Raw genomic sequence first — 13,084 nt, forward strand, 5'->3', positions numbered from 1 at the left:
ATTCTCACTAATTTTGTGGGGAGAGAAGGTCTTTCGTTCTTGCACTGAACATTCACCTGACTTTGTACCCTGCCACCTTCCAAGTGGTAAACAAGTTCCTAATCACAAGGTTCTCACAGTACAGTTGGGACCTTGATGGGACAGGTGAGAACCAGCTAGTCCAGTCCTGGGAGCATTGTTCTCATGGAAAGCAATCCTCCTAGCTGATACAAGGCTTCACTCATCGCAGGCTTATTCCTCTTTCCACTGAAATTAAGGGACAGAGTGTGGTGATATACTGGATGCATGATGGCCAGCAGATAGTGACCAGATAGGTCACAAGAAACTTCAGACGTGAGCAAGGTCAGTAGCTCAAATATTTAAGCATTTTTAGCATCCAGTGTCACAAGTCTAGAAAGGACTTTGAAGAATAATTTGTCTGTTCTTCTGGTCTCTAGTGGAGCTGAATGTAAATAATTTCAGATTTTCTATATTCTAGTTCTTATTTCCCTGAAGAATTTGTACCCTTTGCTCTTTTTCTTTAAAAAAATCCTTCATTCTTTTATTAAGCATTTTTGATGTTTTTAAAGGCTATATAGTTGGATAGAAAACAAGTAGAAGATACCTTCTTCTACAAGGTATAACAAGAAGGATATACCATCTATATCCTTGAAAAGTCCCCGGCTAGAGATAAGACAAGGTACAGGTAAGAGCAGCAACCCCCCAAAGGGCTTCCTGCTGCTGATTCCGGTGCTGCTGCTCAGTGGATGTCGCCTCGGGCAAGGGACTTAAGCCCCATCAAAGTCCTACTTTTTTTTCTTTTCTGTCAAATAGGGGCCATAATAATAGTGCTTACCTTACAAGGTTGTTCTGAGGTCCAAATGAAGTGTGTGTGAGCAGCCTAGCCCTGTTTATAGTAAGCCTGCAATAAGTACTCAGCATATGTTAGCGCTCATGAATGACTTGAATTCTTACAAAGTTCTGGTGACAGCAGCATCAGTACCTTTATTTTACAGGTGAAGAACACCACTCTTTAGTCACCCAGGACTAATCCATGGTAGATCTGGCCTTCCAGCTTAGGCCTGCTGACTCTCTAGAGTAAGCACGAGCCTCTGGGTGACTCTGCCTCCCCTGCACAGGGAACTGTTGTCCCAGTAATCCAAGAGCTTCTGGAAAGCAAAGTAGAAGGCTTCCATGCTCAGGGAGGGAATTTCACCACTGGTCTGAAAGTAAGCGATGCTTGTAGAAGTTGCAGTTATGTGAGGTCCGTGGGTGTCTGGTGGACGCAGGGGAGCCTCCAATGGGGAAAGGAGCTTGAAGATGAATAGTTGACAGAAGACACAGGCTTGCCTTCCAAGCTTTGGCCTTGTTACCACCTGCCTGCTTCATTTCAAAGAACAGAGGAGGCATAAGCCCTGTGCATGGGAGGGCCAGAGGGCTGCTCTAATGCCAGGCTGATCCTCAGGTTCCCTGGCGCTGGGGTGACCCGTATAGCCATGCGAGGCTGGAGGCGTCTCTGACTGCAGCCACCCGGGATTCCATGTACTACACTTGTGTCAGTTTGTCCAGCACTGAAACCCAGCAGGGCCCCTGGTTAGTCTAGGCAGTTTGGGAGGAAACAACAGGGAGAGGCAGCTCAAGCCTGCCCTCTGGTAGCTTCCATTCTGATGGACAGACAAAATAAAGATCCTTGAGACCCTTAGTGAGCAGCTCAGTGTCCTGTTGTGAAGTGCTGGATTTGTGGGGCTCTCAGGTTCAGAGAAGGGAGAGGTCACTGTGCATTTGTCACCAGGGCTGAAAAGAGGAGAAAGCAGGGACACCCAGAGCAGGCTCCTTCCCTCACTGCCTCTGTGGGAGCATGTTGGCAGCACCACCAGGAGGAGAGGGCGCAGAGCCATGCCTTTGCCTGAGCTCTGCAAAGGGGGGAGGAAGAGGAGCCATTGCACTAGCAGCTCCCCAAGCTAAGCCCATGACACACATTGTCTTGCTTTATTCCCATGAAAACCCTGTGACAGTGGGCCTCATTATCTGTATTTTACAGATGAGGTTCAAAGAACGGTTTGGTTACCTGCCTGGATGTACTGCCGAGGCTCTGGTGATGGGCTTTGTGGCCTGGAGAAGTGATTGTCGGTAATATGTAAACACTGTCCTGAATCTTCACATTGCTCAGCTGGAGGCACTTTTCAGTGCTGCCTTTCCAAAGCTGGATTTGCTTAATAGAAACAGGGTAGGAAGGTTCCAGTAAACAGGGTAGGAAGGTGTTTCACACAGCTGTTCTCAGCTACCCTCCAAAGCTGTTGTACCACTAGAGAAACAGGACAAGGTTATCAGCACAGACACACACACACACACACATGGATGCTAAAGCCCTGGAGACCCTGCAGTGCTCCCATTAAAGACTTGGGCAAAAAATGTTGGATCAGGGTCAGCTGGCTCTGCAGCCTTTCAGGCAGTGGGAAGAACGAGGAACGACACTGGAAGGATTATCTTACTTTTCCTGTGCGTTTAATTAATGCTCACAGAGAAAGGGAGTGGTCTGAAATTCATTGTCACACCCACCACGGTCCCAAATCTGCCTTTTTTGTTTAAAAAAAAAGTGACCAAGTGACCGTGGTTTGAGACACATGAATGATACATTTGGTTTTCAAGGGAAGTTTTATTTTTGTATTGGAAGAATATTATATAGTTGATTTTTTTTATACTTATCTGGAGAGTTGCATTTCCTGAGTTGCAAAAAAAAAAAAAATTATTTCCTTTCTCATGGCTTATCTCCTTTTCTTTCAATAAGAAGTCATCTTGGGACATTTTTTCCATGCCTGGATCAAATGAGACCAATGACAAAGGGAAATGATGGGACAAGATGATCTCAAAGCTTGGTGGTGGTGGGAGGCAGGCCTTCAATAAGAGAGCTGAAATGGGTGCTAAGAAGGGGCTATGGGGACAAGGGAAACCAGGTGCCCCCAGGTAAGTGGCAGTTGTCAAGATGAAGACAGTGCAGATAATTAGTTAAATGATCATCTATTTAAATATTTCTTTATTCTAAACCCAAATTCCCCAAACTGGAAACTCAGACAACCCCTCACAATACTCAGTAGCCAATGATGTAATTTTGTTTGAGTGACGTAGGGAATATGGAGCCAGAGGGCCCCCCACCCTCCCCACCCTCCCACACTGACCCCAGAGCTCATGCAGGACAGTATTTCCTTCTCCTCTGCATGGATATGAGCTGCCGGGCACAGCAGCTGCAGTTTGCTCCTTCCTCCTTCCCTTCTGTCCTTCTCTCCTCTCTTCTCTTCTCCGCTTCTCTGCTTTGTGCTGCTCCCTCCCTCCCTCCCTCCCTCCCTTCCTTCCTTCCTTCCTTCCTTCCTTCCTTCCTTCCTTCCTTCCTTCCTTCCTTCCTTCCATCATCATTCATTCTGATCTTCTTTCATATCCTACAAGTCTGCACTTAAAAAAAAAACCCCGTCCTTATCACCAGAACTTACAAATGAGTTGTAGAAAAGTCTCAGTCTCTGTATGCAGTCATTCTGGGCTGCTGCCTAAGGCTGCACCTTCATCAGTTACCTTCTAAGGAAGTGTCCTTCCTTCTGATGCTTGAAAAACCCTGGCTGGAGCTGCAACCCAAGAAAGGATGCTTTCTTCCTCACTTGCTACTCTCTGTCTCTCTCTGAGCTATGGCATGTTCCAGAATGGACGGGATTTGCTTTTGGTGAGAATATTACAGATTGAGAATGATTTGGAAAATGGTCTCATTCTGCACAGAGTAAGAGTTCTGTGGTTCTTCTTTTCATTCGCTAATAAATAACTCTGCTGGAGCTGCCTGGGGTACAACTCAGAAACCATGTTTGGCTTTTCCTACATGTTTCATGACTCCAGCTTCTCCCAGTATTTCAAAGTGGCCTTCTAAGTAGGGTCTGGTGCCACATGGCACTTATTTTCTGGCAAGGCACCTCCACCTATTTGCATGGTCAACTAACTGGTCCCCACGAGGCTACCCTCTGATTAGATTCATCACTGAGCAATTGGCTGTTCAGTTATGCCACCCAGTATTTATTGAGCAGCTCTGATTTGCAAAACCCTCTATTGCAGGTTGGGTCCCCTGGGAAGCAGACTCTGAGATGGAGTTCAGCACGCAGGAAGTTTATGAGAGAGTGCTCTTGGGTGTAACACTTGGAAGGGGAGGAGCAGGAAACAGGTTAGGCAGAGGGAGCAGTCAGGCTGCTGTGCAGTCACGAGGGCTCAGGTTGGCTCTGCAGAGTTCTAAAGCTGGGGTGGCCCCTCAGAACTGATCCAGGCTGGGGAAGTGGGCCAGGCCTTCTGTTCCCTCACTGACTACTCACTGGATACAGCTGCCCCCTTGAAGAGGGTGTGGCATTGAGGGAGGCAGACCTCTGTAGCTGAGGATGATATCTGAAGTCGAGGGCAGGCTGCTGGCAGTACTCGCTGTAGCTGGGGAAATAAGCACCCCAGGACAATTAAGGCAGTCCAGCAAAAATTCCTGGACTGTGCTAAGCACACTGTATGCCCTTAAGTTGCTGATTATCTGGATGGTGTAATGGAACAAGAATGCAAATGACAGTGCTAAAAGGTGGAAGCAGGCAGGTGGAGACCCCAAAACCTAGGGGTTTGCAGTTGGGAGGGGATGGTAATAGAAGTGGAGAAATCGCATTTGCTCGGGGAGATTATTTGAATGGGGTCTTGGAAAATTGGCTTGCAGACTTTTGCCATTATCCATGTAGCCTCATTGAAATCCTTGGTATGCAAAATGGGGCTTTTCTTACACAGCCCACTAGACCCAGAGTCCAAACTAGACATTAAGTCAGTCCCTGGGGTCTGAGAAGTGACATCTGGCCAAGAGCTGCTGCTCAGAGTCAGTTTGCTTGTTTTCTCTGCATCTCAGAAAGTTCCAGGAAATGTTGCTGAAGAGTTCAGGGCTGCTGTTATCTCAGGCCTCACGTCCTGTGGCCACGGGACACACCAGGGTATCAAGAGGACAAGCTGCATCTGCCTGGGAGCCTGGACAGTTGACTTCCCTGCAGTGAGAGATACATTTTCATTCCATGGCATGTTCCTGAGGAGTAGGATTTTCTGGAATGAGGGGAATTACCTTGTACTGCCAAGAAAGCTGTGGTGGCATTTAGGAAGCAGATAGGATCCAGAGGGGAAGCCTGTATATGAGCAGGTGCCTGCGAGGTGGTGTGTGCCAGTGCCTGCCTGACCCAGGATTTCATGCCTTCTCTGCCAGGAACCTTTCCCACTTGGCTCCCACCAGATGCCTACCCATGACTAGAGTCATGGCCATGGCATTGAACCCACAGACACACATGCAGACTCTTGGTTTCTCAGATCAGCACAGCAAGATCCAGCTTCAGGGGATGGAGCAGACATGGATGATGAGACAGCATATGTGCAGGGGAGTGGGGGATGGTGTGTGCACACATTGCTGGCCCAGAGAGGACAGATGCCGGGTCAGAGGTCAGGTGATCCTCTGGCATCCTGGGATAGGGGGAGGAAGGAGAGCAAGAGAAAGAGGGATGGGAGGGAAAGTGGCCTGTAAAAAAGGCCACCTGGACCAAAGTCAGATTTCATCAGTGTCACCATTGTGCCAATGAGTTTGAGATTCTCTCAGAAGGTGAACCAAAACCCACTGCCACCCCAGGATGGGATTGGGAGGTGATGGGGTCATCTCTTCTCTACACTGATCTGACCTTGCAAATTCCTTAGCCTCTAGTTTTACACACAGATTAAGAAATGTGATGAGAAGATACTGGCTGGCAGAAAAACAGACTTCACCTTACACAATAGTATGTTCTGAAACTTTGTGAATGAAGATAATACTTGCCATTTGGGTTTTGCATTCAATATACTGGAGGATCTGCTATTACCTATGAATTTCTTAGGTGGTCTGCCTTGGAGCCAGGCTGTAGTGTCACCACTGTGCCCCTGCTCCAACCCCAGCCCACCCCAGTGAGTCCATTGCCCCCCCATCAGCACCAGATCATGGTGGCTGAGAGGCCAGGCAGGACTCAGGTCTGTGCATTTACCTGAACGGCAGCAGGCCAGGGCCTGCAGGTACTGCGGATAGTCCCTAGCCCCCAGGCCCCTCTCAGGTATTCAGGCATGGTAAGCATTGCTCTTTCCTCCCTTGGCCATTTTCTTCTCCTTCGGTGCCTTTACAGGCTTGATTGTTGTCCTTCCTTCCCGCTGATGGGATTTTCTCCTCTTCTCTGAACGATGCCTCTTCCAGCATATGCCAGTAGACTCACATGTGCACTGCATGTGTGTTCTTGGTGAAATTTCCCATCTCTTGTCTCTTTGTATCCTTACAATCTCTCCAAAAGATTGAAATGATCCCCACTTAAGGGAAAAATAAATGGAGATAGAGAGGCTACACGGCTTGTCCTCATGCTGGAATCCAGGCAGCTAATGCCTCCTCTGTCCCTGCACTTCCTCTGCTCTTCTCTGTGTGATGGTGTGTGGGATACTGTTCTACCCGGGCCCAACCTTGGGCCTGGTTGCAACCATCATGCTTCAGTGTCATTCCCAGGGAAGGGGGGAGGGACTGCCCCTCACAACATCTGGAAGAAGGAGATAGAATTCTATTTTTAACATTTCCTTATTTTATAGTCTTAGGTTCTAAGTGCACACATTCATACCCTCTGTGTTTTTGGGAAAGGATTATTACTTTGAAAATTCCATAGCCATTATTCTCGTGGAAAGCCCTTCTACACCCACTCCTCCTCACTTATCCAGCAAGAAACCACTTCAACATATGCTCCCAATACACACACACACAAATGCATACACACACTCATGCACATGCCCCCCAGGAAGCCTCCCCTGCTTCAACCCTGTTTCTGCATATCTCGGTAGTGCACGGGCACCATGGATATGTAGGCAAGCTCCAGATGGCATATGGCTATTTATAATCCTGTTTACTGCCTCATCTTGTCTCACAAACAAGACCTCCAGCTTTTTGAGCATAGAAAGGAAGCTATGAAACTACTGTTAGCTGCTAGGTCTGCTTTTGGCATGATCTGTATCAGCAAACTCTCCTTAGAGTTTATCTGGTTGGCAGGACCTAAACCTGAACCTGGCTGCAAGGGAGTCTGGGAATTGTAGTTTTTCTCTTACAACTTACCAATTGTAGTGTTTTCTAAACACGTTCTGTTTAGCTATAGGCAGACAAATGCCCAGTGTCTATATTATTGCAGAAAGCAGATAAGTCCAACCAGTGTTGGACTCCATTAGTGCACAATTCTCCAGTTTAAAGAGTAACATTGAAGGCTGAGGATCTGGGTCATTGCAGGCTTTGGCTCAGACACTAAAGATCTTTGGGAAAATCACCCATTTCAGAGTGCCCAGGGACTTGGGCTGGCCAAGCCTCCATCGTCACACTTGCTCCCACATACATTCCTGGTGAGTCAGGGAAAGCAGAACGTGGCAAACTGAACGCGTTTCTGCAGAGAAGTGACATGTTGCTTACACTTGTAATTCACCAGCCAAAGCAAGTCACGCAGCTCACCTAGCATCACGGGGGGCAGAAAGCTCAGTCCTCCCCTGTGCCTGAAGGACTGGAGAACCGCAGTGTGGTGAGGGGCACCAGTTACCTCCAGTGGGTGGGTGAGGGGATAGCTGTGCTCTCAAGCCAAGCCTCACTCTCACCTTTCCCTCATCTCTCCAGCTGGGATATCTTACAGTTCTCTATTACCATTTTTCTTTTTCTCCAGGCACTGAAAATTTCAACTTTGAAGATACTGATAAAATTTTTGCTGGAAAATGGCTTGTGAAAAGCCAGCCCAGTCCCCAGAGGCAAAATTCTCATCATGCTTTTTCTCAAATACATCTGTGGCTCTCAGTCTGTCCTACTTCTGTGGGCTGGGAATGCTGTGTGTTTACTTTTGTATAAAAACACTGTCTGCCTTCCTTGGATTAGAGGGAGGTGATGAAAGGCACAAAAGGCAGACCCAGGGTCAGCTCCAGGGTCTCACTCGCACCCCGGCTTCCTCTGACCACCTGCTCCCCAGTCAGAAGCCATTTCTGACTCAGGAGCCCCCCACTGTGCCCACCCAGGTCCCGTTGTGGCCCCATATGGTATTATCGATGTTCGTGTAAATGCTTCACTTCCCCTACCAGGCTGTGAGCTCTCTGAGCAGAGGAACTTGAACTGGTTCATCTAGAATTGTCCCTACTACACAGATGGCATTTCTTAAGTATTGGTGAGTAGCTCAACGAATGTTCCCTATCTTCACCTTAGTGTTTTTTCTGTAGGAGGTTCTCAGTGCCTTCTAAGTTAAAGAAAGGATGGTTGGATGGATGGACGGATGGACAGACAGGTTAAAGAATAAAGAATTAAATAAGTATAGAGACCAGTTAACATCTCTTAGGGACAAGAAGTAAGCCTGTTCTCCCCCAGATAACTGCGCTGATTTGGGCCAGTGAACACATCAGTGTGGGCTCTTGGATCTCGGTTGTGGGGCTGACTCAGGGCGACCTCTCACCTCCCTGCATACTGAGGTCCAGGCCCTGCTATGGCTGTTCTGGGACAGTGGTGCAGGGACTGCTCTTCCTATCTGGTGATTTCCATGGCCTGGGCTGAACAGTATGAGAGAAAGGGCAACAAGGCAGTGGGGTCTCTAGGGATTCTCACCCGCAAGGCCGCCACGACACATCTCTGCTTTCCACATTAGTTGTTTACCAGGCTGAGGCATGAGATGTCCGCAGGACCCAAGGCCTGCGAGAGGTCAGTAGCCCAAGGCAGCAAGAGCCAAAGGGCCAGCCCCAGAGAAAGTGTCCTTCAACTGTTTGCTCACCCACTGCCAGGAGCCTCAAGCACCATTTCCTCTTTCTTGGGAGATGGGACAATGCTGGCACAGAATGCCCATGCCTCACAGATCTCTCTGGGGTAGGGGCTTGAAGAAGGAGGGAAGAGAGACGGCGAGATTAGGGCAGGAGGGTGGTGCATGCATCCAAGTGGCAGTGGGGCGACGGGGCAAACACACACCCTGCTACCTTCTAAAATAAAGACAGAAGCTTCACCTCCCCCTGTGGGCTCCCTCCCACTTCTCTTACAGCAGAAGAATGGCACAGAGCTTTGGAATGGTCCCTCTGCTGGGCAAGTTGCTCCAGTTAGAGGAGGTTAGACCTCTTTGCCTTGGCTTCCTCAGCCCTTCATTTTATGAGAAAGAGAAACGTGTGGGTGTGGAAGGAAGCGCAGAGGCTTGAGGACCATCTCCACGGCAGAGTGGCCAGGAGCTGTGTTCTCACTGGGTCAGTCTGCATATCACTGGGCCTGGAGATGATCAGGCCAGCAGGGCCCTGTGTGTGGGCACTGGCTGTGGGCAGCCCAATCCTGTGCCAGAAATGCCACCAGGAACCCCAGGGAGGAACGCAGCCCTCCCTGGGAAAGACACTCCATGGCCAAGTGGGTACCAAAGGGTAAGTGTACTATATTAACATGAATACTAATGACAAATGTACTGCAGTAGTAAGCACATCATAGATACATAGAACATTCTCTGTATAGTCTGAACATAGATATAAAATAAGTTATACTCATTTTTCTTTCCATCACAGTAGGAGCATAGCATACAAAGTGACTGGCTCAGTGGCCACAAAGCAAGCTGAGGGAGAGACCATGGAGGAGGGTGAAGGATGCTGAAAACAGTGGGGCTTTGCCAAGGTTGCCGCAACCGCCGGGGGTCTTGCAAGAACAAGTTAGTCCTCTCAAGTTCGCCTCCTGAGCATCAGCATGAGGCCCCTTTTGATAGGAGTCGGTGGCTGCATTCGAGCTGAGATGATTCACGCTGCTGGGTGGAGGCTGATAGGGACAGGCGCCCCCACTCTCCCACTGGTGCTGTTGGATGTCTGCAGTTTTAGGAACATGGGGTCCACAGCCAGATGGCACGGTTTGCTTCTGTGATGTGACAGATGGCCAGACTGATGGCCCCACCAAATGCTGGCTGGCCCTTTTCCCTCACCAGCCTGCTCTGGGGGGCTGTGCAGGGCCCTCACACTCAGCTTGTTTTCCATGGTTTGTTGTCAGGCAGCAAGGCTGGGCTCCTGCCCATCGTCACAGAAGAGGCAAAGGTTGGAGGCCCCAGCTCTGAATCCTCTACCCATTACATGTGACCTCTGTGACTTTGAGAAGGTCACCTAAACTCCTCTGAGTGTCAGGCTCCTCAACTGCAAAGTGGGGGCACTAACATGTCCTTCCTTGAGGGATGGTGAGGATGATGTGGGATAATGTATATAAAGTGCCTAACACAGTTCCTGATGCACAGGAGGGGCTCGTAAATGTGAGTTGAGTCTGAGCATCCAAACGTCAGAGGCCAAGTGAAAAAATCAGGAGTCTCACAAAATCTGTGGAATAAAACTCCCTTGACTGGCTTGGAGTGGAGGACAACAGAACAGTGTCTTTGCTTTCTTTCCCCCCCATTTTTCTCTTCTCTCTCTGGATCTGGGATTCTTTGAAATGAAATTCTAGCGGGGTTCAAGGTTTGCTGCAGCAGACAGAGCCTGAGCATGAGAAAGAACAGAGCTCAGGGCCATGTCTCTTCATGCCTGGGACCTGGGACCCCGAGGATGCTTCCTTCCTTCCCTCCCCGCAGCGGCCCGCCTTCCCCCACACCTGGTCCCAGAGCAGATTTCCTCTTAGGAAGCCAGAGATCAGGAGAAAGCACAGAAAACAAAGTGAATTGCCTACTAAATGAAAGCCTTCTCCATCTGCTCCAAGTCTGGGGAATCTGGAGGGGGTGGGCCATCTGTGGCGAGCAAACTGCCTCTGTGGATTAGAAGGCAGGTCTCTAGGTAGCAGAAGTGGATGGAAAGGGGGCTGGAGACCTAGGCTTGAAACCTGGGGCTCTAGAAGTACTCCTGTGCTTCTACCAAGGCTGAGAACTTGGAGATGTGTCCAGAGATCAGCCTGGAAACCTGGGGGTCACTGTCCCTTCAAATCTGCAGTGTAGGTTTCAAGATCTGCATGCGTGTGTGTGTGTGTGTGTGTGTGTGTGTGTGTGTGTGTGTGTGCACGTGTGTGTGTGTGATTGCCTCTCCCATCTTCTCTAACACTGACCTGCTCTGAACCTCCCCCTTCCCCCATCACTCAGCAGCTTTCCTCTTGGATGGGGGCAAGAGGTGGGCAGGCAGCTCGTTGGGCAGCTCATGCCCTTCCAACTTGACCTTGATGAGGTGGTTGGCCAGTGCGAACTCCTCGTCATCCAGCATGCCATCCTTGTCGATGTCAGCCAGCTTCCAAATCTTGCCTAGCACACTATTGGGCAGCTTGGAGCGCACCATCTCCTTCTTGGCATTGGCGCCTGTGATCTTGCCATCCACTGGCGACAGGGTGTAGAAGATCTCATCGTACATGGGCTTGTCCCTAGCAACCACCCACTCGGCATCATCGATGCCCTCCCCAGCCCCCTCCCCATAGCCATGCCCAAAGGGGCCATGCAGAGTGCCCTCGAATGCTCCGCCCTTCACCATCTGGACGGGCCGCTGGGTCTCCTCCTGGCGCACCAGCACCATGAGCTGGGCGATGTCATGGGCCAGCATATCATCCACCACATCCAGCAGCTTGCTTTTCAGTGGCTGGAATTTGCTAAAGTCCTGGGCCTGCAGCTGGTCCTGGGGAGAAGGAGAGAAAAGCAGGTGAGGACAGAAGGTAATAGAAGGAGATCCTTCTCTTTGTTGAGGAGGCTACCTTCTACTAATACTGAAATGTTCACAGCCCTTTGGCCTGGAGGCTAAGGTGAGCCACACTGCGGACTAATACAAGCTATGAGAGAGGAGGAGATAGGAGGAAAAATTTCTCTTGGTGGAAGAGGCCAGGAAAGAAAGGCAAATTTAACAAAGGGTTTGATACATTTATTTGGATTCACTTTGTTGTTCTAGAAAGCCAATAATTAAATCTGTTAGTTTTGGCTGTTGAACAGTGAGTGGTTCTTGAATGCTATGCCCCTCTGAGACTGAGGCATGTGGGTCCTAAGGGTTATGCTTGAATACACTGCAAGTGTTTTCACTACATTGGCCTGTCAGCTCCCTAGTGCCTTTCAGAGGGAAGGAATCACATTCTATTCTGCAAAGGGAAGGAAAAACTGGGACATAGACAATGAAAAACAAATCATGATACATGATAGAAGTCAAGGATCATCCCCAAAACAGTGGGTCTTAATCAGGATGCTCATGAGAATTCCGTAGGGAGAGTTTTCCATTATCTGGGTTCTGACTCAGGCACGGTCAGGCATGCCCATTTTGTACAAGCTCCCCTCCTTGCCTTCCCATGACACCTATTCCACATGGTAAAAGAAATATGTTCCAGTTTGAATGTCTGTGTGTCTGTGAAAGGTCCTGAGTCTAGAACACGAAGCTTCGTCTCGGCCCCTGTAGTGACACGGTGAGAGCTTTCTGCTCTTGCCCTGGCTCTGGCCACAGCTCTCGGGACACTGGCCAGAGGCCAGTGCATGGGGGACGGTCTCAGGGACAAGAACACTGAGTTCACTCAAGAAAAATTCAGAAAACACCTGCAGCTACATTTTAAGAGCTAGTGTCAGATTGGGCATTTCTCACCTCCCTTCCAGGACAGGGCTGAACCAGGGTGGCGGGCGTGGGGAGAGGGGGTGTGGAGTGCAGGAGGAGATGAGCTTTTGCTCCTGTCAGGGTGTAACCTCCCGGGGAACCTGGCATCTCTCCCAGTCTGTACACATCGAGGTGTGCTTGGTGGGCTCCCAAGTAGGTGCTCTGATATCTTCAGGAGGCACAGGGGTGCTCCCACTGCCCCTCCCTGCATGTCCCCCAGAAGGGCTGTTTACATTACTGATTCAACATTCCTACCAACAGCACCTAACTGAACTGGCAGACAAACGACAAGGTGAAATCATGAATGTTCTGAAAGGGTTCCTCACATTAAAAAGGGGTCATATGGTTCCTTCCCAATGTCATCTTCCCAGAAGTGGGCTTACAGACCATTAAATTCTTAACAGAAAGAGAAACTGAAAGTTGAAGTATTCCAAGCCACAACTGATTGAGAAACCCAAATTACATTAAAAGTAATTCTGAAATTAGTGACTGGCTAGTGGTAGTTGGTGATGGGAATGCATTGATC

At 49.3% G+C, this 13,084-nt stretch overlaps 1 protein-coding gene and 1 long non-coding RNA gene across 3 annotated transcripts in view; one reads left to right on the forward strand and one right to left on the reverse strand.

Moving 5' to 3' along the window:
- LOC118921658 (uncharacterized) overlaps positions 1-13,084 on the forward strand; it is a 19,863-nt gene continuing 6,779 nt past the window's right edge. Inside the window, exon 1 of one of the 2 annotated variants that reach the window (XR_005028446.2) lies at positions 1-342. This is a non-coding gene — a long non-coding RNA (uncharacterized LOC118921658). The remainder of the gene's footprint in view (positions 343-13,084) is intronic. The other variant, XR_008995890.1, reaches the window with a different exon arrangement.
- The window catches only part of EHD3 (EH domain containing 3), a 25,367-nt gene continuing 21,446 nt past the window's right edge, over positions 9,164-13,084 (reverse strand). Inside the window, exon 6 of the mRNA XM_057497296.1 lies at positions 9,164-11,607. Within this exon, the coding sequence (XP_057353279.1) occupies positions 11,080-11,607 (528 nt within the window). The 3' untranslated portion in view covers positions 9,164-11,079. The remainder of the gene's footprint in view (positions 11,608-13,084) is intronic.

The sequence above is a fragment of the Manis pentadactyla genome, chromosome 2, assembly GCF_030020395.1.
Source record: "Manis pentadactyla isolate mManPen7 chromosome 2, mManPen7.hap1, whole genome shotgun sequence".
Taxonomy (NCBI): Eukaryota; Metazoa; Chordata; class Mammalia; order Pholidota; family Manidae; genus Manis; species Manis pentadactyla.